The sequence below is a fragment of the Callithrix jacchus genome, chromosome 10 (genome assembly GCF_049354715.1).
Source record: "Callithrix jacchus isolate 240 chromosome 10, calJac240_pri, whole genome shotgun sequence".
Lineage (NCBI taxonomy): Eukaryota > Metazoa > Chordata > Mammalia > Primates > Cebidae > Callithrix > Callithrix jacchus.
Window position 1 is genome coordinate 98410443 of NC_133511.1, and position 24504 is coordinate 98434946.

The window sequence follows — 24504 nt, forward strand, 5'->3', positions numbered from 1 at the left end:
CACCATGTTGACCAGGATGGTGTCGATATGTTGACCTCGTGATCCACCCGCCTTGGCCTCCCAAAGTGCCGGGATTACAGGCTTGAGCCATCGCGCCCGGCCAACTTTTTTTATTTTTAAGATGGAGTCTCATTCTTATCACCCAGGCTGGAGTGCAGTGATGTGATCTCTGCTCACTGCAACCTCCGTCTCCCAGGTTCGAGTGATTCTCCTGCCTTTATTTCCCTAGTAGCTGGGAGTAGAGGAGCCCACTACCATGCCCAGCTAATTTTTATATTTTTAGTAGAGATGGGATTTCACCATGTTGGCCAAGCTGGTCTTGAACACCTGACCTCAAGTGATCCACCCGCCTCAGCCTCCCAAAATGCTGGGATTACTGTGCCACTGTGCCTGGCCTTTAACTATGACTTTTAATGAGAGGTGGGGAAAACTTAAATGACACACCAATATACTAGCATGTCAGTAATGTTTGTTTCCACTTAGGTATAACTGACAGTGGCTAGTCTAAATGGGCAAAGTTTGAGGACTAATATCTATAAAGTACCTATGATACCAGTTCTTTTTTTTTTTTAACAAATAGCTTAAGTATTTTATTTGTTTGCAATTAAGCTTGTTAACACTATATAATGAAAATGTACAAAGAATAATGTTGCAGTTTTGATTAGATTTAAGTCAAAGACATTCATTAATAAGGAATCTTTGAATGTGAATATTCCAGAAATTTCTCTAAGCCATCTGATCAGAACAACTGTCTCTGAATATTACCTTACTTTGGAAGGTATTGGCATACACTTGAATTAAACTTAGAATTTTTCAAAATAAGCCCTAATTTTAAAAAATATTCTATATTCAAAGTAAAACAATATTAATAGAACTTTCTTTTCCAGAAACAATAAAGGAAACAAGGCATTTTGTAAAATGTGATCCTGAACAAGTCACAGTAAAAAATAAATGTATACTTAACTTCCACCTCCCAAAACAGAGGCTATTTTCTGTTCCTAGGCTTTGGAAACAAGGTGAAGAACAGCCTATATGCGACTTCGGGCAGGGGGTTGCCAAAACAAAGCTGAAGCAGTTGACCATGGACACCTCAAAATAATTTGGGAGAACCTGACCAAAGGATTCTATTTTTTTTTGAGACGGAGTCTCTGTCGCCCAGGCTGGAGTGCAGTGGCATGATCAATCTCGGCTCACTGTAACCCCTGCCTCCGGATTCATGTGATTCTCCTGCCTCAGCCTCCCAAGTAGCTGGGATTACAGGTGCTTGCCACTACACCCAGCTAATTTTTTTGGATTTTTAGTAGAGATGGGGTTTCACCATATTGGCCAGGGTGGTCTTGAACTCCTGACCTTAAGTGATCCACCTGCCTCGGCCTCCCAAAGTGCTGGGATTACAGGCGTGAGCCAACATGCCCAGCCCCAATTCTACTTTTAATAACTAACACAAAGATGAAGTGGCTCCTCCCAAGTAGCAGTGCTGCTGGGCCTGACCCAGGCCTAGCCCTGAGCTCACCTCTTACGCTCCCAAGCAAACCCTGATGCTCCTGCTCCAGGGTACACCTTTTCCCTTTAGAGGTTCAGTGTCCAGGGAGCTCTATGATTGTGTGAATGAGGTGAGTGCTGACTCCATGTATTTTAAGGCTTGGAGTAGAAGTATTTTCCTAACCCGCCTAGGCAGAGTCCATGTGTCAATGGCCCGTCTCTAGTTTGTTCTAATTTCTCACCACACATCTGTAGATCTAGGACCGTAGACTTTTGCTATATCATCATAATCACATCTAATGTCCATCCTAACTTATGATTCATATTCTGTGCCTGGAAACAGTCCCTGTATTTAACAATAATACCTACACATAAAAACAATCCACTGTTACAACTTATATGGTCACAAAACATTAATGATCTTCTGTAGACCAAGCAAATGTTTTTTACCATAATTGTTGTGCATCAAATCACAGCCAGAATCCCCAGATCAAAAAAAGTTTTTGCACAATACAAATAAAATACACGTACACACATATACACACACTCACACACACTTCTTACAGAACTATGCTTGGGAAAACTCCATTTGCTGAGTGCCACTGAAGGCATATTTTGCTAAACTGCTGCTCCAGGTATTTTTGTTTGGAACATCTATCACAGGAGGGCACAGCTGTTTATTGGATGAGCAGAAAAGAAAGATATGCTGTGGCAACCAGAAAGTTTTATGGTCTTTCAAGTTGTATAAAATGGACCTGCAGAAACATTTAAGTGTTCTCAGAATGCAAAGTTGGAGCTGAAATGTGATATCAAACCAGTTGCAAAAAGTGTACAGCAGCCATCTTTTGAGGTCAAACCTAGTACCCAGATATGTGACAAAGCTTTAGGACACATAGCTTGTTGGCCTTGTCCCATACCGTCGCATAATCTGATCATGTGTGAATTTCACAAAAGATTCATATTGTTCTGCTAGTTTGGTATTGAGGATTTGCTCATATTCCTCCCGAATCTTATCTTCATAGTCTTTTAAGAGACGCTCACATATTATACCAACTTGTCGGAGGGTAAAGGTGGGCTGGTCCTTCTTCATGAGGAACCTGGAGAGGTAGGGGCTGTGAGTGCTGAGGAGTGAGGTTGATTCTCCGAGGCACAAGCTTCACTCTGATTAACAACAACTTCTAAATGTCTCTACCTCTGGTAACTATATTCTTGTTTCATGTTCTGAAAAATTGGCTCCGGAGTTGGAAGGCGTCGCTCGCTGCCGGGCGGGGCGGGCTGCTGTAGACTCGGCGGTGGGGTCTGCGCCTGAAACGGCGGCGGCGGCTCGGCGTCTGGAGTAGGGCCGGGCAGAGGGGCGCAGCGCCGCCGCTTCGGGGAGCTGGGGCTCAGCAGCGCTGCCTCGAACTCCATGGGCCGGTTCAGCGTCGTCCCACACGCCATGCCGCTGAGGGGCCAGGGACTAGGAGCGGACGTGGAGGTAAGTGCGGCCCAATATCCGGCTCCTCACAGGGGGTCGTCAACCAAGCCGCGATACCAGTTTGAATAACTCGGGGAATAACTCAGCTTTTTTGCATGGATAAGATGGAAAGGGCCAGGCATGGCGGTCACGCCTGTAATCCCAGTACTTGGGGAGGCCGAGGCGGGTGGATCATCTGAGGTCAGGAGTTCGAGACCAGCCTGGCCAACGTGGTGAAACCCCATCTTTATTAAAAATACAAAAATTAGCTGGGCGTGGTGGTGGGTGCCTGTAATCTCAGCTATTCGGGAGGCTGAGGCATGAGGATCACTTGAACCTGAGGCCAGAGGTTGCAGTAAGCCAAGAGGGTGCAATTGCATCCTGTCCCCCACCATAAAAAGGGGCAGGGGAAGGCAGTTCTCTTTACAGTGAGGTGAAAGAGAAGGTAAGTTTATGATTTAAATGTGAGAGGAAGCTTTCAGAAACAAGCTACTGGAACTGTGGTAAGATCAGCTTGGTGGGCAGAGCAACTGTGTGCCATCTGATTTGCAACCTTTATTTTGCACATAATTGAACAGCATATCTATTTCACAACCAAAACTAACCTTTAGGGGAAGGGAGAACTGCTTAGTTACATTCATGCTCCTAGAAATATTTTACATTTTACAATATTCTAGTAAAATGACAATTTCATGGAAAATATACTAGTAAAACCAGCTTACCTTAGGCCTTATAAGCAGAATCGAATAAAAAGAAAAACTGATCATGTTTATTGCAACCGTTGTCAAGGTTTTTTTTTTTTTTCTTTTGAGATGGAGTTTCGCTCTTGTTACCCAGGCTGGAGTGCAATGGCGTGATCTCGGCTCACCGCAACCTCCGCCTCCTGGGTTCAGGCAATTCTCCTGCCTCAGCCTCCCGAGTAGCTGGGATTACAGGCACGCGCCACCATGCCCAGATAATTTTTTGTATTTTTAGTAGAGACGGGGTTTCACCATGTTGACCAGGATGGTCTCGATCTCTTGACCTCGTGATCCACCCGCCTCGGCCTCCCAAAGTGCTGGGATTACAGGCGTGAGCCACCGCACCTGGCCATTGTCAAGGTTTTAAACTACAAGTCCAGTGCTACCTTGAAAGCCTAGGGCAACCCTCCTCAGTCACTAGAAATGTTGATTATCTTTTGCTGTGTGCTCTCATTCACCCTTGATGACTTCTTGGGGACCTATCCCCACATAGACACTTGATGCCTATTTAACTGTGAGTCTTGCCATCATCCTAGCAGAGTAGACCAAAGTTGAGCACCTGATCCAAGGGCAGCCTCTCTAGAGGTTAATGAGACTAACCTTGCACAAATCATTTTGTCCTGGCAGGCATGGTGGCTCTCACCTGTAATCCCAGCACTTTGGGAGGCCGAGTTGGGCAGACCACCTAAAGTCCGAAGTTCAAGACCAGCCTGGCCAACATGGTGAAACTCTGTCTCTACTAAAAATAAAAAAATTAGTTGGGCATGGTGGCATGGGCCTGTAATTCCAGTTACTCAGGAGGCAGAGGCAGGAGAATTGCTTGAACCCGGGGGATGGAGGTTGCAGTAAGCCAAGATTGAGTCACTTCACTCCAGCCTAGTGAAAGAGTGAGACAACACCTTAAAAAAAATCAGTATAACCAATCAAATTCTATATAGGTAAATTTAAATTGTGAGGAGCATCAAGAAAGAGAGTAGAGAAACCAGCCTGTAGCATAAAGAAGACTGGAATAGACTATAGAAAGCAGAGATGTGACGACAGAGATCCTATGTCCAGGAGCAGTAGCCGACCTCTAGAGCGGCTGCCACTTTTCTCCCTCCAAGTCCTGTGTAGCCTTGCAGTGAACTTCCTTTAAGTTAATTTAAATTTCCAGTCCTTGAAGTCAAAGATCAAACTGGAATGTGTCTATGTATATATTAATATTTAAAGGAAACAGTACAAAACATTAAAAGATTACCGGTGAAATGTCCTAAATTAAATCAGTGATTTTGGTATCGTTGCAATAACCTCTCCAGGTGCAACTTGAGTATATTCATTCACTTGTTCCTAAATTAGTGAAGATTGGTTATATTAATCATTTTTTTTGAGATGGAGTCTCGCTCTGTCACTCAGGCTTGAGTGTAGTGGCACCATCTAGGCTCACTGCAACCTCTGCCTTGCAGGTTCAAGTGATTCTCCTGCCTCAGCCTCCCGATCCTCAGCTGGGATTACAGACACCTGCCACCACACCTGGCTAGTTTTTGTATTTTTAGGAGAGACAGGGTTTTGCGATGTTTGGCCAGGCTGGTCTTGAACTCCTGACCTCAGGTGATCTGCCTGCCCTGGCTTCCCAAAGTGCTAGGATGACAGGTGTGAGCCATCGTGCAGGGCCATATGGAAGGTAGGGGAGGTGGTTCTAGCCTGCTTTTCCCAGAGAACCTTTTAAAACTGGTAGGCATCATCCCTCAGAGTTTTGGATAATAGTTTTCAAAGCCCTGTCCCCAGATTCCAAGTTGTAGTCAGGGCTGAAAACACTAGAGACTTTATGGTATATTAGTCTAGATTCAGAAGAACTGCATGGCTGGGCGCAGTGGCTCACACCTGTAATCCCAGCACTTTGGGAGGTTAAGGCGGGAGGATCACAAGTTCAGAAGTTCAAGACCAGCCTGTGTCCCGACCCGCGGGACGAGCAACGCAGACCCTAGGGAGGGAGTCGGGATTAAGAGAGACAGGAGACGCGAAGAATGGAGACAAGTCAAAGATCTGATCAAGTCTCGTTTATTAGGTACAAAGCAGCTGCTTATAAGCAAGCAAAGGCGGGAAGCTCTTGAGTTCTGACGTCAGAAAGTAATCATGGAGACGAGGCTGCCGGCTGGCCTCGTGACTAAGAAGAACGTGAAACTTAGATAAGGAAAGCAGAAGCTTGAGCAACAAGATCACAAGACGGCTATCATGACGCTCAAGATGGCCACTGCTCCCTACAAGCCTGGCCAAGAAGGTGAAATCCTGTTTCTACTAAAAATAAAAAATCAGCCAGGCACTGTGGCAGGCGCCTGTAATCCCAGCTACTCGGGAGGCTGAGGCAGGAGAATTGCTTTAACCTAGGTGGCAGAGGTAGCGGTGAGCCGAGATTGAGCCACTACAGTCCAGCCTGGGCAATAAAGTAAGATTCCATCTCAAACAAAACAAAACTTCATGTTTACTTTGTGGATCTTAACAGTTTCAGTGAGTTGAGTATCTCAAGGGTTTTTGGTGTTGTTTCCTCCAAAGAGTGAATCTTCTTCACTGGAGAACTTCTGTTTTTGTCTTTTTCTTTTTTAAAGCACAAATATTTTAATGTGCAAATTCGTAAGTGGTTTGAGGGTCTGGCATTGCACTCAGCCTTCAATACGTTAGAATAACTACCCATATGTGATCTATTTAGAAGCAGTGTTTGAAACCACCCATTTCACCCCATCTGCTATGTTGTAGTTGGGTTTGTTTTTGTTTTTTGAGACGGAGTCTCGTTCTGTCGCCGGGCTGGAGTGCAGTGTCGCGATCTCGGCTCACCACAATCTCCGCCTCTAGGTTCAAGCGATTCTCCTGCTTCAGCCTCTCGAGTAGCTGGGACTCTGTAGTCCACCACCGCCAGATAATTTTTGTATTAGTAGACACTGGGTTTCACCATGTTGGCCAGGCTGGATGGTCTCGATCTCTTGACCTAGTGATCCACCCGCCTCGACCGCTTAAAGTGCTGGGATTACAGGTTTGGGCCGCTGCTCCCGGACTGACTTTTTTAAAAACAGCCAAAATGAGAGAAGAAAAATAAACTTTGTGTAGCTACAAAGAGGAAGGCATAATTAAATTTCAAATCCCGGGCGGAGAAGGTTTCCGATGCGGTTGCTTCTTATTTCTTCTCTTGACTGACCCGCGCCTTTTCCACCTCCCTTTACCCTCGGGTCACCCACCCCAGCGGCTGGAATGCGGCGGCGCCTTCCGCCTTTCTGTACGGAAACATGGCGCCTCCCTGAGTGGGGCGGGCCATAGCCAGCTTCGAGCCACCGCCCAGAGCCTCAGCGGCGGGCACTTGGCCACGCCTCTCACGTTTCCGTACAAAAACATGGCGGCTCTCCAAATGTGGCGGGCGACTCTTGGCTCGGAGCCACCGCACACGAAACCAGCCTCAGCGGTCATCGGTCTGCGCTTTTCACCTTTCCTGAGGAAACATGGCGCGGCCAACTGCCAGTCACAGCTTACTGAGCCCCTTCGGCAAGTACGGGAATAAGCCGCTCGCCTTTCCGTACGAAGACATGGCGCTGCCCTTTATTGGGCTGGCGCCTCCCGGCCAAGAGCAGTCTCCTCCTTCCCGATGCAGAGAAGCGGCCTCTTTGACCGTTGGCCACCCGAGCCGGGCTGGGAGGACCGCCCGCCGCGTGGCGAGGGATGCGGCCTCGGAGGAGCAGAGGCTGAACCGCCCCAGTCGGCCGCGCGTCGCTCCGGCCTCCGCCGTAGCGCCAGCCCGCGCCTGCTTCGCGGCGGAAAGGAGAACATCGACTCCACGGCAGGTGAGGAGAGTGGGAGCACGGGCGGAGGCTGACGAGGCCCGCTCTGGAGGCGCGCAGCCCAAGTCGCCAGCATCTCTTAGCCTCTTCCGGGGATCTCGTCCGGGGATGTCTGGGGCAGGCGAGGAAGAGGCGGGGTCCGCGGGCGGGTGGGGCCCACGCCTTGAGGCCGCCCTCCCGGCGCGCCCGCGTCCTCCCCTGCTCCCGGCCCTGCCACTCCCTCGCCGGCCCGAACAGCTGTTTACAACGGAATCCGGACGCTGGGCGCGAGTGGAGCTCAGTGCCAGAGGAGGGATTCCCGGCGCCGGGGGACAGAGCCCCTATTTTGTTGAAAGACCCTCTCTGCTGGGGAGCCTCTTGTGTCCAGCTTAGGCCCGCGTGCAGCCCCGACGGATGACCGTCTTCTTGGCAAGTGCGTGGATCCTCCTCCCCTCGGCTCCCTTTTTTACATACAGTGGGGGTTGAATGAATGCGCGCGCTGTAAGCAATTAAATGGTTCCTGGCTGCATCCTAGAGCCCTTTAATTAGAGTTACAGTTTGTGGAAGGCCTGCCGTGTGCCAGCCTCTGCTGTGCACAATCTTTCGTTTCAACTCCCCCCAAACCAAGCAGATAGGTAACTCTATTTTACAGAGGAAGGAACTGAAGTTGTTACACAGCTAGTAAAGAGCCAGAATTGGGGCCCAGGTATGTCTGAGACCAACGCCCAGCCCTCCCACATACACTGACATCACAGAGATGATGTAGGGATTCATCTCTGTCGACAGATACTTCGTGGATGTCTATTTGGGGGATATAAGGATGGAGCATAAGTGGGGAATATGACTGGTGCTGGCTCTTAAGAAGTTCGACATCTAGGTGGAGAATTTTAAAATAAAAACTAGCACTCTTACCATCTGGTCCCAACGCATCTTTCCATCATCACTAGCCACTTCCTTTTCTCATTTTCTGCCCTCTGAGTGAAATGTCCTTTTTTTTTCACCTCCTTTCTCCCCCTCCAGACATGTTTTAACAGGGTGAAATCCTACTCCTTTTAAAGATCAGCTCAAATGTCATCTTTACTGGGAGGGTTTTTTCAATCTCCTCGCAGGCAGAGTTAGTTTCTTCCTCAGTTATATTCCCCGGGCAATTTCATAATGCCACTAAGGCTTTTTTTTCCCCCTCTACCTGCATATTTTTTTATTGCATTTTAGGTTTTGGGGTACATGTGAAGAACATACAAGATTGTTGCATAGGTACACACATGGTAGCGTGCTTTGCTGCCTTCCTCCTCTTCACCTATATCTGGCATTTCTCCCCATGCTCTCTCTCTTAATGCCACTAAGGCTTAAGTTTCATTATGGCTCCTTGTAAGCATGTCTGCCTCCCCCTCTAGACTATGTATTTGCGTCTTTCTGTTTAAATAAGCATACTTTGAATTGAAGGCAGTGATGAATGCCAACTGTCGACTAGCCAGCCCTATAGGAGTTGAGAAAGGCACAATCACTGGTGAGGTCTGGGAAGCGTGCTGGGAAGAGATAGGACTTGAACTCAATCTTAAAAGGATGGAGTTAGTTTACTAAGCTGAGCATTAGAGACCTAGAAATCCTGCCTTTCCTCCTTACTGTACAGAATGAATTACTTCATCCTTTCTGGGCTTCTTCTCAGCATGTGAAGAGGATAAAATTAGAAGCGTTTTGTTTGTCCCTTCTCATAGAATATGCTGGTAACCTTATCCTTTGGATCTTGGAGCATTTCCTGACCCTAACAGGATTTAGGATAGAGAGGAGATGGGTGTCCCCAGTGGGGTGCTGGAAGCTAAAATGAGACTAGAAAGGGGAAATACATGAAAACACCTTCATATCAATACAGGCCTGGGCTGGGCGCGGTGGCTCACGCCTGTAATCCCAGCACTTTGGGAGCCCAAGGAGGGCAGATCACTAGAGGTCATGAGTTCAAGACCAGCCTGACCGCCATGGTGAAAACCCATCTCTACCAAAAATACAAAAATTAGCTGGGTGTGGTGGCAGGCACCTGTAATTCCAGCTATTCGGGAGGCTGAGGCAAGAGAATCCCTTGAACCAGGGAGGCAGAGGTTGCAGTGAGCTGAGCTAAGATCTCGCCACTGCACTTCAGTCTGGGCCACAGAGCAAGACTCTGTCTCAAAAAACAAAAACAAAAACAAAATGGCCTGAATATTTCAGTTCCTGTAACTTCATTCTATTTAGTGGAGTTCTTTGAAATTTCAGATAATTCTATTAGGTGACTCTTTACATCTCTCTAATGTGCAGAACACAGTCTGCCAAACTCCCTAAATCACTTGACATTTCCTTTGATCCCTTCATTATCTTCCATGTATGTAAGAAAGTCTAATTCATGTTTATGAAAATGTTTTGTAATCTTCAAGTGCTAATGTTACAAATGTTTATTATTTTCAGCAAATGCAGAAACATTGTGTCTTCTTCCTCAGTTAGAAACACCCTAGGAGGCGGGGCGTGGTGGCTCACACCTATAATCCCAGCACTTTGGGAGGCTGAGGCGGGTGGATCACCTGAGGTCTGGCGTTTGAGACCAACCTGATCAACATGGTGAAACTGGGTCTCTACTAAAAATACAAAATTAGCTGGGCATGGTGGAGCATGCCTGTAATTCCAGCTACTTGGGAGGCTGAGGCAAGAGAATCTCATAAACCCCGGAGGTCGAAGTTGCAGTGAGCTGAGATTGCTCCATTGCACTCCAGCCTGGGCAACAAGAGTGAAACTCCATCTCAAAAAAAAAGATTCTATTTTCTATCATCTCTAGGTATCTTATTCACATGATAACATCAAGGAATCAACCCTTCAGCCTAGTGGATTCACTTGTAAACTCGATTAAAAGCATTTTTTCCAAGGAGTTTACCTATCTGCTCTTAGGAATGAAAGTAAAGAATGTAACATTGAATCACTGATTAAAGTAGTAGCAGCAGGCAGTTTAGAGTGTGTCTTCTAGTAGTTTAAGTTCCTGTACTCTTGTAACATGCTACTCAGGAGAAGGACAAAAATATTCCAACTAACTATCTGAGATCCAGAAATTTGATAAATTACAAATGTCATTTTACAAGTATCTGTTTAATCATTGAAGTAGAATATTATAGCTGGATGAGATCTTAGCAAGCTCATTTATTCTACAAACAAGAAAACTGAAACCCAAAGAGATTAAATGATTTGCCCTGAGTCACATTGCTAGTTGGTGACAGAGCTAGAATACTTTTGGTTCTTTTTTTTTTTTCTTTCCTAGGAAGGTGAATAAACTTAATTGAGAATGTCTGAAAACCTTGATAAGTCCAATGTAAATGAAGCAGGAAAATCAAAATCCAGTGATTCTGAGCAAGGTCTTGAAGATGCTGTGGAAGGTGCTGATGAAGCCTTACAGAAAGCAATAAAGTCAGACTCCACCAGCCCCCAAAGAGTGCAAAGACCTCACTGTAAGTAAATTTGACTTTGGCTAGATGCAATGTTATTATTGTTTTCAGGTGACAGTTGTATGAGGCCTTTTTGTGCATGTGGCCCTGAGCTAGGTTTTCATAATATATTATTGCCAATATAGATTTAGGAATAATAGCAGTTCCTCAGCTGGCAGCCTAGCTACTTGTGGATTTTCAATTGCATGGGAAATTAACATTTGAGAATAATGTCCAGAATGTTCTGTCTTTCTCCAGCCTCAGTGATATTCCAGTTTCTGAAGTGCTCTGAGAAATAGGAGGGTGGAGTGCAAATTGCAGCTTTCATTAAAAGAGTGAAAAGTCTGAGGCTGATTCCAGCCAGGACTGTGCCTATGCAGGTTAAAAAAAAAAAATGTGAGTGAATTCACCACACCCTAATTCCCTGCCTGGGGGCTTAGTTCCCACGAACTTAAGGGGATTCAGTTTGCTGAATGTGTTTGGTGAAGTCATTTCAAATCCCTGCCAAGGAGCAAGCCTCTTAAATGAAAGGATGGCAGTATCTTCAGGCATTCCTAGCAGTTGCCTCAACTCACATCTTTTATGAAGGGTACCTTAAACATTTTGATGTGAATCCAAAAATGAAAGTTTTTAAGAGGGAACGTCATAGTCTAAGAATGTTGGTATTGATGTTATCTTCTTAAATTGTAGATGATCAGTATTTGTACATATTTGGAAAAAGTACAGACATTTTTGGGTTTTGGGGTGTGTTTCTTCTAAAATGATTAAAGCCCTTCCCAGGCAATGTATTAGTCAATGTAGTATTCTTCAAGCAAACATTAACGGACCCTGTGTTATTGTGAGTTTTTTTATCACATAGATTTTAATAAATCAACTATTAGGTCAAATTGTGTCCAGGGAAACATGTTGTTACTAGCACAGTCTAGCATGCTAGGCCTGTCTCCAATATGTATAGTTAGAAAGCTTCTGTTTTCCTATCTTTAAAATGAGGAAAATAACGTATATTTCTTAGGGTAGCGGTAAAGATTAAATGAATTTGTATAAGACACTTATAACAGTGCTTCACAGGTAATAAATTCTTAATAAACATTAGTTGTTGTTACTACTATTGCTACTAACATGTCATCTAATTCATTTAAAGATGCCAGCATTGACCAGGCACAGTGACTCATATCTGTAACACGAGCACTTTGGAAGGCTGAGGCAGGAGAATCACTTGAATCCAGGAGTTCAAGATCAGGCTAGGTAATATAAGGAGACTCCATCTCTACAAAAAAAAAAATTAGCTAGACATGGTGGTGCATGCCTATAGTCTCAGCTACTTGGTGGGGGCTGAGGCAGGAGTATTGCTTGAGCCTGAGAGGTGAAGGTCACAGTGAGCTGAGATCATACCACTGCATTCCAGTCTAGGTGATGTAGTGAGGCCCTTTGTCAGAAAAAAGGTTAGCTGAGCATGGTCACACATGGCTGTAGTCCCAGCTACTTGGGAGGCTGGGACAGGAGGATCACTTGTGCTGGAGAGGTCAAGGCTGCAGTTAGCCATGATTGTGTTACCGCACTCTAGCCTGGATGACAGAGTGAGACAATCCTCTCTCATAAATAAATAAATAGGCCAGGATTGATTGCTGTAATGTGGATATATATGATAGCTTTACAACCTATAGTTTCTGCTAAAGAAGAACTTTTGGTTTAGGTCTTCAGTCATTCTCTATTGGTTGGTTGGTTGATTGGTTTTAATATTTTTAAACAATTTTAATTTTTATGGGTTCAGCCATTCTTTGATGGCTGCATCTTTGGCAACCTGTCAGTCTGATGGCATGATTCCAAATTACTGTTAAGCCAGTACTAAGCTACATTATCTGAAATTGTGTGTAGTTATGCCCTTAAGGCAAGAATACTTATCCTGGAACTTATGATCAAAATTTAGAGGATCTGATAACAGCCAAAAAGTACATCAACATTTGTTTGTATATGCATGTTTTTAGGAAGAAGCTCATGGAAGCTTTCATAAAGTTCTCATAGTGGTCTGTACCAAAATCAGGTTTAAAATCAATGCCCTAAGATACTTCTTTTATCTGCCTTCCTGTTTCTCCTGCAGTAGTAGGTAGGTACAGGACTATAAACCCAAAAGATGAAGCTAAGACCCCATTATTTGGGGATCAGGTAAGGAAGCATTATTGAACACAAAGAGCATAAATAAAGATTTACAAAATACAGAATTAACGATTTGCAGACATTTTCCCCAAACTCTATAAATGTGTAGCTATTGAGTTTAAAGGAACTCTAAAGTCACATTTGGAATTCTATAAATTAAAATGTAAGTAGCAAAAAGATAACATTTATTGTTTTAAATTATAACACAGAGTAATACTTTAAGAGTAGAATTGCTATGCTAGGCAAGGTGGCTCATGCCTGTAATCCTAGCACTTTGGGAGGCCAAGGCGGGTGGATAACCCGAGATCAGGAGTTCAAGACCAGACTGGCCAAAATGGCAAAACCCTGTCTCTACTAAAAATACAAAAATTAGCTGGGCATGGTGGTATGCACCTGTAATCCCAGCTACTTAGGAGGCTGAGGCAGGAGAATTGCTTGAACCTGGGAGGCAGAGTTTTCAGTGACCCAAGATTGCACCATTGTACTCCAGCCTGGGCAATAAGAGCAAAGTTTCATCTCAAAAAGAAAAAAAAAAGTGGAATTGCTGGTGGTAACTGATACAGAATATTGAAAAAGGAAAAATGATGGCTGGCTTGTAAAAAAATTGGTTGGTACTAATTTGAGGTGGTGATTTGATTGTAAAAGATTATCTGTTCTTTAAACAGATATCCTTTAAACAGAGTAAGGATCAGTCAACTGTAACTTAACAATGTTTTCTTTAAAATCTTCTACTTGTATATACTTTAATCTTCTTCTCACAAAGAACCTTCTGTTCTAATGTTTAATCCCCTAGTTGACCAGTAAAAGATGCTATATTCAGATGACAAACATCAATTATTATTCCAGTTAATATCCCCTATGTAGGACTTTGGTTTATTAAATCAGATCCTTGTGAATTTAATTAGTAGATCCCAGTCATCCTTAGATGAATAGATGACACGAGAACTTACATTTCTAAAGCTCATGACTAGACTTTGAATTATGGTATCTCTGTATTCAATCAGTCAAATATTTGTTGAGTGCATACTCTATGTCAGGGATTCAGCAGTGAACTAGGCCCATGTTGTCTTTGTCCTCATGGAGCGTACAGGCTAGCAAGGAAGACAAATTAACAAGCAGTTTCCATCAACATGATAAGTACTATGGGTAATCTTTACCCTTGCTTTACTGTACTTACTCTATAGTAGCTGTTTTGGTGACATTTAGCACCTTGCCCTCCATAAATGTCTATCCACTTGTGTGACTAACAGCATCTTTTTTTTTTTAATTGCATTTTAGGTTTTGGGGTACATATGAAGAAAATGCAAGATAATTGCATAGGTACACACGTGGCAGTGTGATTTGCTGCCTTCCTCCCCTTCACCTATATCTGGCATTTCTCCCCATGCTATTTCTCCTCAACTCCCCACCCCCCGCTGTCCCTCTCCTATCCACCGCAACAGACCCCAGTGTGTAGTGCTCCCCTCCCTGTGTCCATGTGTTCTCATTGTTCAACACCCGCCTATGAGTGAGAACATGCAGTATTTCATTTTCGACTAACAGCATCTTTTTAGAGGATATAGACATCTCAGGACACCCTAGTAAAGAAAGAGTACAATCATTCTAAATTAGAACTTCATTTTATTTTGGAATCTGTCTGCCAGCCTCTCAGAAATCATGTTTAACCTAATAGGGTTTTCCAGTTTCTCTACAGGGCATCAGTGTACAAATGCTGTAACAAAATAACAGAATTTAGCAACAGCTTTAGCTTTGTATCACTAAGGTAAACTCCAGGGTAAGTTATATATAACCTTACCTTTTTTTTTTTTTTAAAGAGAGTGATCTCTTTATGTTGCCTGGGCTGGCCTTGAACTCCTGGGCTCAAGTGATTCACCCACCTCAGCCTCCCTAGTAGCTTAGACTACAAGTGTGTACCACCATGTCTGAGTTAACCTTACACCATTTTTCATGGCTCTTATTACAACTCAGATTCTCTTCACAAATTGAGGCAAAGCTGTGTTGTCCACCAAATTGCATCTTTACCAAATTTTCATTTATGAAATTGGCAAATTTGATCACTCTCCCAAAACAAAAACCCCCACAAACCTATCATTTGTATGCAGTGAATAATTCCTCTGTATGTACATCTGTAACATATCCTGATCATATCTTAGAACTGTAGCTTTTATCTTTCATGGTCAGATACCCCATCATTGATAAGTCGGATTTTATGTAGTCTCTAACTTGGATAGCTCCCGAAAACTTTATTCTTCCTGGATGTTTGATGTTCTTAGTACTTCGTGCAAGCTGCTTTGTTCCAAGTATGCCCAAAACACTGAGAATGCACTTGTTTAAAATTTGGAGGATTCTTATTTTTTGTACCACACACTTAAGTCTCTTGTTTTTACATATGAGAAACACTGACCCTGAAAGATTTAAGTGACTTGTTCAAGGTCATAGAGAGTCTAGAGGAAGTAAAATTTCTTCCTGATTTGCTCCAGCTACTGTGTTTCATGACCAGGCAGCATAGTAACAGTGTCTATTATTACCCAGATAGCTAAAATTATAGGGAAATAAATCCAGGAAGATGACTTGATGTGTTTCTGTTATTTTCATAAATTTCAGATGATAAGACATTGGTTACTTTTTGCAAAAGTAAGGTTAAAAGACTTGGAAGCCCTAAGGCCGGGCGCGGTGGCTCACGCCTGTAATCCCAGCACTTTGGGAGGCCGAGGCGGGTGGATCACGAGGTCAAGAGATCGAGACCATCCTGGTCAACATGGTGAAACCCCGTCTCTACTAAAAATACAAAAACTTAGCTGGGCATGGTGGCGCATGCCTGTAATCCCAGCTACTCAGGAGGCTGAGGCAGGAGAATTGCCTGAACCCAGGAGGCGGAGGTTGCGGTGAGCCGAGATCACGCCATTGCACTCCAGCCTGGGTAAATAAGAGTGAAACTCCGTCTCAAAAAAAAAAAAAGAAACTCAGATTATTATTAGGGCTTCCAAGTCTTTTTTTTTTTTAAGATGGGGTTTTGCTCTTGTTACCCAGGCTGGAGTGCAATGGTACGACCTCGGCTCACCGCAACCTCCGCCTCCTGGGTTCAGGCAATTCTCCTGCCTCAGCCTCCTGAGTAGCTGGGATTACAGGCACGCGCCACCATGCCCAGCTAAGTTTTTGTATTTTTAGTAGAGACGGGGTTTCACCATGTTGACCAGGATGGTCTCGATCTCTTGACCTCGTGATCCACCCGCCTCGGCCTCCCAAAGTGCTGGGATTACAGGCGTGAGCCACCGCGCCCAGCCCTGAATTTCTTTTTAAGAGGTTAAAACTTGATGGAGTTTAATAACACCTGATGCTTGATAATAACACCTGATGCTTGATAATGACGTACCCACAGTGGAAATTTCATTTTCTGATAACTGGTAACAGAAATAATTTAATAATAAGCATATATTTATACATGGGTATAAATACAGCAAATCCCTACTGAGCCAGGCATGCACATATAGTCCTAGCTACTTGGGAGGCTGAGGCGTCAGTGAGCTGTGATCACCACTCCAGTTTGGGCAACAGAGTAAGACCCTCTCTCAAAAAAAAAAAAATTGTTAATAGAGTCTGTAACAGAGCATACATTTTAAATTTTGAAAAAGTCCAAATTATCTATTTTTTACTTTTGTAGTTTTAGCTTTTTTGTATCCTAAGAAATCTTTGCCTAATTCAAAATCACAAGGATTTTTGTCTGTATTTTCTACTAGAAGCTGTTTCTTCTGTATAGTTTTAGCTCTTAAGTCTGTGATTCTTTTTTTTCTCTTTGAGACAGGGATCTCTATATGCCACCTAATCTGGAGTATGGTGGTGGGATTATGGCTGATTGCAACTTCTGCCTCCTGGGCTAAGCCATCTTCCCACCTTAGCCTCCTGAGTAGCTGAGATTACAGGCACATGCTACCACACCTGGCTAATTTCTGTATTTTTTGTAGAGATGGGGTTTTACCATGTTGCCCAGGCAGGTCTCAAACTCCTGGCCTCAAGCAGTTTTTGCACCTTGGCCTTCCAGGTGTTAGCCACTGTGTCCAGCCCTAGGATCCATTTTGAGTTGATTTTTGTTTATTATATGAGAGAAGGATCTAGAGTAAATCTTTTACATGTAGACACCTAATTGTTGTAGCACTATTTGATTTAAAAAAAAAAAAATTACACTTGCTTTTTTTTTTTTTTTTTTTGAGATAGAGCCTTGCTCTGTTGCCCAGACTGGAGGGCAGTGGTACAATCTTGGCTCACTGCAATCTCTGCCGCTTGGGCTTAGATGATTTTTAGTTTCACTCTGTTGTCCAGGCTGGTCTTTGAACTGCTGGCCTCAAGCAATCCACCTGCTTCAGCCTCCCAAAGTGCATGAGCCACCATGCCCGGCCTACCCTTGTCTTTTGACTACATATATACATATGTGCATGTATATCAGTCTATTTCTGGATTTTCTGCCCTGAATTTCTATATATCCTTATGCTAAAAATACACTGTCTTGATTATTATAATTTTAAAATAAGTCTTGAAATCAGTGTCAGTCCTCTAACTTTTTCATTTTCAAAATAGTTTTGGCTTATTTCAAGGTCTTTTGTGTTTCCATATAAATTTTAGAAATAGGTTGTCATTCTCCACAAAAAAGCCTTCTGATTGGGATTGCGTTTAACCAATAGATTGATTTGGGGGAAATTGACATCTTAATATACACATAGTGGGGAACAACAGATACTGGGTCTAATAGGATCAAGGAAGATAATAAGTACTAGGCTTAATACCTGGCTGACGAAATCTCCACAACAAACCCCCGTAACACGAGTTTAACTATATAACAAACCTACACATGTACCCCTGAACTTAAAAGTTAAAAAGTTGTTTTTAATTGAAAAGATATATTGGGCTTTGGCTGGGCGTGGTGGCTCACGCCTGTAATCCCAGCACTTTGGGAGGCCGAGGCGGTTGGATCACGAGGTCAAGAGATCAAGACCATCCTGGTCAACATGGTGAAACCCCGTCTCTACTAAAAATACAAAAAATTAGCTGGGCACGGTGGCACATGTCTGTAATCTCAGCTACTCAGGAGGCTGAGGCAGGAGAATTGCCTGAACCCAGGAGGTGGAGGTTGCGGTGAGCCAAGATTGTGCCATTGCACTCCAGCCTGGTTAACAAGAGCGAACCTCTGTCTCAAAAAAAAAAAAAAAAAAAAAGATATATTGGGCTTTGATTTTGAATATTTATTATATTTTAGCAATATTCATGAAGCCAGATTTATTTATTTATTCTGTATTCTTATTCATATTCTCTGGGAATGCTGAAAATGTTGTGAGGAAGAATTTTGAGAGTTTTCTCAACTTCCCCTTGTGACCAAATAAAGATTTTTGCCAGACAGGATATGACCAGCTCTTCAGTTTGGTTCCTTTTTTTTTTCCTTTGATGAGCAAAAGAAAAAAGAAAGAAAATAACTTTTTGACTAACCTAAGAAGATCTTTTAAAGCTGGACAAACCAGTGACAATACTTACCTAATTTTAAGGCCAGATCTTATGACTATCACATAAAATTAATATATTCATCTTCTAGGCCAGTGCTTCTCAAACTGTGGGTTTTGGAGCCATCAGCATCAACTGGAGACTTGTTAGAAATGCAGATTCTAGTCCACATGCTGTGGCTTATGCCTGTAATCCCAGCACCTTGGCAGGCGGATCACTTGAGCTCAGGAGTTTGAGACCAGCCTGCGGAATATGGCAAAACTTGTCTCTAAAACAATACAAAAAATAACCGGACATAGTGGCGCGTGCCTGTAGTCCCAATTACTCAGGAGGCTGAGGTGGGAAGATGGCTTGAACCTGAGGGGTTGAGGCTGCGGTGAGCTATGATTGTGCGACTGCACTCCTGCCAGTGACAGAGTGAGACCCTGTCTCAAAAAATATATAATAAAATAATAAAAAGCAGATTGTTTAGCCCTGCCCCAGACCTGCTAAATCAGAAACCCTGAGAAGTGGGCCCAGCAATCTGTTTTCACAAGCTTTCCCTCTAACTCCAGTGTAGGCTAAAGTTTGAGAGCTGCTGTCAGAGACTTTTTTTTTTTTGAGAGGAAGTCTCACTGTCACCCAGGTTGGAGCACAATGGTGTGATCGCTCACTGCAACCTCCACGTCCCAAGTTCACGCAATTCTCTCGCCTTAGCCTCCCAAGGAGCTGGAACTACAGGCATGCACTACCATGCCCCACTAATTTTTGTATTTTTAGTAGAGGCAGGGTTTCACCATGATTGCCAGGTGGGTCTCGAACTCCTGACCTCAGATGATCCACCTGCCTCCACCTGCCAAAGTGCTGGGATTACAGGGGTTAGTTTGGACTTACCATAGACTTTTAAAAGTAAGAATTCCCCTTTGTTCCTTGGTTCAGAACCTTATTTCTGAATGATTGGTCTCAAGCTTTATTAAAAGAGAGAAGTAGGGACACAAATTATGAGACTGTTGCAGCAGTTGATACAGAGGTAAAATCTACAGGACTTGGATAATGAAGCAGGGGAAAGAGAGAAATCAATGATGACTCTTTTTCAAAGTTTTTGATTCACTGGATCAGCATTGTACAAAATTCTTGTGTCACATCTCTTTTGATCTGTCCATTGGCCACTGCAGAGCTCTCATATTCTGTCTCAGTATCCTGTACAAGATGGTAGTTTTAGCATTGTTTCAACACCATCATCAGCACCATAAAGGACTTGATACTATTTTAATTTCTTTTTTTTTTTTTTTGAGACAAGGTCTTACTCTGTCACCCAGGCTGGAGAGGAGTGTTGTAATCTTGGCTAACTGCAACCTGCGTATCCTGGGTTCAAGGGTTTCACCTGCCTCAGCCTCCCAAGTAGCTGTGACTACAGGGGCACACCACCACGCCCAGCTAATTTTTGTATTTTTTAGTAGAGATGGGGTTTCACTATGTTAGCCAGGATGATCGCGATCTCTTGATGGCCAAGCTGGTCTTGAACTCTTGACCTCAGGTAATCCAACTGCCTCAGTCTCCCAAAGTGCTGGGATTATAGGCGTGAGTCACCGTGCCCAGCTATTTTAATTTTTTTTAACCTTTTATTTTTTTTGAGACAGGTTCTTGCTCTGTTGCCCAGACTGGAGTGCAGTGACATGATCATAGGTCACCACAGGCTCAAGTGATCCCCCAGCCTCAACCTCCTCAGTAGCTGGGACTTCAGGCATGCACGCACCACCATACCCAGATAGTTTTCTATTTTTTTTTTTTTTTTTTGAGACGGAGTTTCACTCTTGTTACCCAGGCTGGAGTGCAATGGCGTGATCTCGGCTCACCACAACCTCCGTCTCCTGGGTTCAGGCAATTCTCCTGCCTCAACCTCCACGCACCACCGCGCCCAGCTAATTTTTTGTGTTTTTAGTAGAGACAGGATTTCACCATGTTGACCAGGATGGTCTCGATCTCTTGACCTCGTGATCAACCCGCCTCGGCCTCCCAAAGTGCTGGGATTACAGGCGTGAGCCACCGCGCCCGGCCAGTTTTCTAATTTTTTTTGTAGAGACAAGGTCTCACTATGGTGCCTAGGCTGGTCTCCAACTACTGGCCTCTTGCCTTGGCCTCCCAAAGTACTGACATTACACATGTCAACCACTGTGCCTAGCCTTGATGCTGTTTTCATTTGGGGAGATTCATTTGTGGCAATGTTTGTGGTAGTGCGAAAGTAAACTGCTAGTGGGAGCAAAAGAGATCTTAAATCTGGTGTCTCTTTTTTTTTCTTTTTAGGGCAGACAGGAGGTAGAAAGATTAGAAAATAAACCCTCAGCTTATGGGACAGATGATCATCTTTAACTTAAGTTTTCCTAAGTTTCAATTTACTGTAATTATTTTCCATTGACCAGTCTTAGTAAAAACCAGGTGTTGGCTGGGTGCGGTGGCTCACACCTGTAATTCTAGCACTTTGAGAGGCCGAGGCGGGCGGATCACAGGGTCAGGAGATCGAGACTATTCTGGTAACACTGTGAAACCTCGCCTCTACTAAAAAATACGAAAAATTAGCTGGGAGTGGTGGCACATACCTGTGGTCCCAGCTACTCAGGAGGCTGAGGCAGGAGACTCGCTTGGACCTGGGAGGCGGAGGTCATGGTGAACCGAGATTACACCACTGCACTCCAGCTTAGGTGACAGAGTGAGACTTCATCTGAAAAAAAAAAAAACAAAACCCAGATGTTTTGAATATTAATAAATGATCTCTGCTTTCAGGATTCTAGGTTTTAAAAAAAAAAAGAATATCAAGTAACATTCTGCTGCTGTTTGAAAATGCCAGGACAAACATTTTAATGGAGGCAATAACTGAAATTATTGTCTGGTACCAGAACCACTGTCTTCTCCTTATTTTAATAGAATATCGAATCTAGAGAAGCAAATCTCTTACAGTGAGTGTTTTTTTTACAGCTAGTCCTCCTCGCTTTGTGACGGTAGAAGAACTTCTAGAGACAGCAAGAGGCGTCACCAACATGGCTCTAGCCCATGAAATTGTAGTAAATGGAGACTTTCAGATTAAACCAGTTGAATTACCAGAAAACAGGTAAGGTGTTTGCTAAATTATCTTGCTTAGTAGAATACTGCCATTTCCCAGTTTTCTAAATGTTTCCTTCATTTGATACCAGTATATTCAAATATATTTTTTCTTTTGTATATTATTGCTAAAAAGTATTCCTAAACCAGGAACACTAGTTCTTTAGAATGCAAATAAAAGGTCTGGGAATCTTTTGTGAGAGTCTTTCTTATCAGCTTCTGCCTACTCAGTAGGATCTAGCAGCCTCATCTTGTGTTTTCATTGCATTGTTTCATTCACTTCTCTGAAACTATCACAGTGTACTATAGTCGTTGGTTTCCTCACAAAGGTGAAGACTGTGTGTGGGTTATTCTCTATGTCCCTAGTACCTGGCACTTACCATTTTTTTATTGAATAGAAGACTCTACTGATTGTAAGGTGCACCTTTTAAAAATGTGCTGTCATAAGAAAGAAAAAACACCGCCCATTATAATTGTAAAAATGCCATTGATTTTAAGAAAGATCCAAGTTTCTGAGAGATTAAAATATGAGGGGGAATGTTTGTTTTAGAATCAAGGAAATATTCATGCCGATGCCCTTCTGTCAGTAGCTCACTCGAGTCAGGACTCTGAGAGTCTGTTGGGGTGTCTTCATGGTTGCAGGATGAATGCTGCAGCTCCAAGCATCCCATCATACATCAGCATTCCAGGCAGGAGGGAAAAGGTTGGGAGGACTAGAGCTCTCCTTTTGTTAGAGAGGAACATCTTCCCCTGGAGTCATGAAACAGACATCTGCTAATATTTCGTTAATCAGAATTTAGTCACATGCTACCCCTGTTATAAGTGAACCCGGAAAGCTTAAATCGGGTAAAAGGGAGTGAACTACTGTGATGGGCTTATTAGATCAGCATGACTTATTGTCACAGGCAGAGTATATTGTTACCCTGAAAAACACTGAGATTCTGTTAACAAAGGGGGAGGAATGGCTGCTGTGCTGGCAAGTGTCTTTTGTAGGAGTTTCTAAATATGACTTCGCAGATATTTCTTCTATCTGCAAAGATAGTACTTTTTTGCTTTTTTTTTTCTTTTTGAGATGGAGTCTTGCTGTCACCAGGATGGAGTGCAGTAGCGCGATCTCAGCTCACTGCAACCTCCGCCTCCCAGGTTCAAGTGATTCTCCTGCCTTAGCCTCCCAAGTAGCTGGGACTCCAGAGGCATGCCACCATACCCAGCTAATTTTTGTATTTTTTAGTAGAGACGGGATTTTACCATGTTGGCCAGAATGGTCTCATGATCCACCTGCCTTGGCCTCCCAAAGTGCTGGGATTATAGGCGTGAGCCACCATGCCCAGCCACTGTTTTGCATTTAATAATGAAAAATTATTTGTTTTGTGCTCAAGACATAAAGACTGGTTTGTTGTTGTTCTTGTTATTGTTTTTTGAGACAGAGTCTTCTCTGTTGCCCAAGCTGGAGTGCAGTGGTGCAATCTCAGCTCACTGCAGCCTCCGCCTCCCAGGTTCAAGCAGTTCTCCTGCCTCTGCCTCCCGAGTAGCTGGGACTACAAGCATGCGCCACCATGCCCCACTAATTTTTGTATTCTTTGTAGAGACAGTGTCTCACCGTGTTGGCCAGTCTGGTCTTGAACACCTCACCTCAGGTGATCTGCCCTCCTTGGCCTCCCAAAATGCTGTGATTACAGGCATGCGCCCTCACACCTGGTCAAGACTGGTTTTAATGAAATGTTATGATGTATATATAAATTGTTATAGTTTGGTACTTAGTTAAGCAATTGTCCCATATATCACATGGGAATATGATATTTTTAGGAAATAAAGCCCTTCAACCTACTGTATACTGAATTGTTGTTGTTACTATTATTATTATTTTGAGACAGTGTCTTGCTCTGTCAGGCTAGAGTGCAGCCAGGCTAGAGTGCAGTGGCGCTATCTCGGCTCATTTCAACCTCTGGCCAGCCTGATCTCAAACTCCTGACCTCAGGTGATCTGCCTACCTCAGCTTCCCAGTGCTGAGATTACAGGCATAAGCCACCATGCCCAGCCTAAATTGTTATCTTAGACTACTAATTATAAAAATCTTAGGAAACTGACTAATATCAGGGAACTAAAAATGATTAATGTTGGTCATCCAATTACTTGAGAGTGATTCTTTCCAATGAGAGGCTTAAAAATCACTAACTTTTAAAAAAAATGTATGCCATTGGTTGAAGTATGCCTGGGAAATTTTTCCTTGGTCCATATGACTGAGATTGATCTTACCCGAAACCCATAGTATTTGTGCTTTTGAAAGTGATTTGAAACTCAGATATTTTGTTTTTTACCTTTTTTTTTCCCCACTGCCCCAGCTTGAAGAAAAGAGTAAAGGATATTGTACATAAAGCGTTTTGGGATTGCTTGAGTGCACAGCTAAGTGAAGACCCCCCAGCATATGACCATGCTATCAAACTTGTAGGAGAAATCAAAGAGGTGAGGCAAAGAGTGAATTGTGATGCTTTCTGGTGTGTTAGGAGTGTTTATTTAACTTCTTATTTCACCACCAGAAGACTTTATAAAGAAACTGAAGGATCAAGAAGTTAAATAACTTGCCAAAAGGTAGATCAAGAGTGTTTTGGCTTAACGCCCTTTTAAAAAAAATTTTAAGCAAGCCATATAACCTGAAGGCATTAAAGACAACAGAGTTATTTCACAAAATCTATGTTATTTATAAATTTTAATAGGTGTGGACACATTCCATTTATAATGGCCAAAAAGTGATTCAGCCTTCGGGATAGAGAAAGCTTTAGGTGGAGGGACTGTTTTTGCAATGCCTTTAGCAATAGCATCAAAGAAGAAATGTATCCATGGAAATTGTCATCTGTGGTTGGCTCACAGGCTCACATTAATAAACATGCTTTTCT

At 43.3% G+C, this 24504-nt stretch overlaps 1 protein-coding gene and 1 pseudogene across 8 annotated transcripts in view; one reads left to right on the forward strand and one right to left on the reverse strand.

Moving 5' to 3' along the window:
* Positions 1-1351: 1351 nt before the first annotated feature.
* LOC100407356 (akirin-1 pseudogene) lies at positions 1352-3101 on the reverse strand (annotated as a pseudogene).
* Positions 3102-7287: 4186 nt separating this feature from the next.
* TCP11L1 (t-complex 11 like 1) overlaps positions 7288-24504 on the forward strand; it is a 38523-nt gene continuing 21306 nt past the window's right edge. For 4 of the 8 annotated variants that reach the window (XM_009007890.5, XM_035262314.3, XM_035262313.3 and 1 more), the window contains exons 1-4: positions 7288-7481; positions 10732-10918; positions 21488-21620; positions 23953-24073. In XM_009007890.5, the coding sequence (XP_009006138.1) occupies positions 10756-10918; positions 21488-21620; positions 23953-24073 (417 nt within the window). In that variant the 5' untranslated portion in view covers positions 7288-7481; positions 10732-10755. Of the gene's footprint in view, positions 7482-7693; positions 7891-10731; positions 10919-12035; positions 12140-21487; positions 21621-23952; positions 24074-24504 lie in introns of those variants that run through there. The other 4 variants (XM_009007891.5, XM_078340814.1, XM_078340816.1 and 1 more) reach the window with 2 other exon arrangements.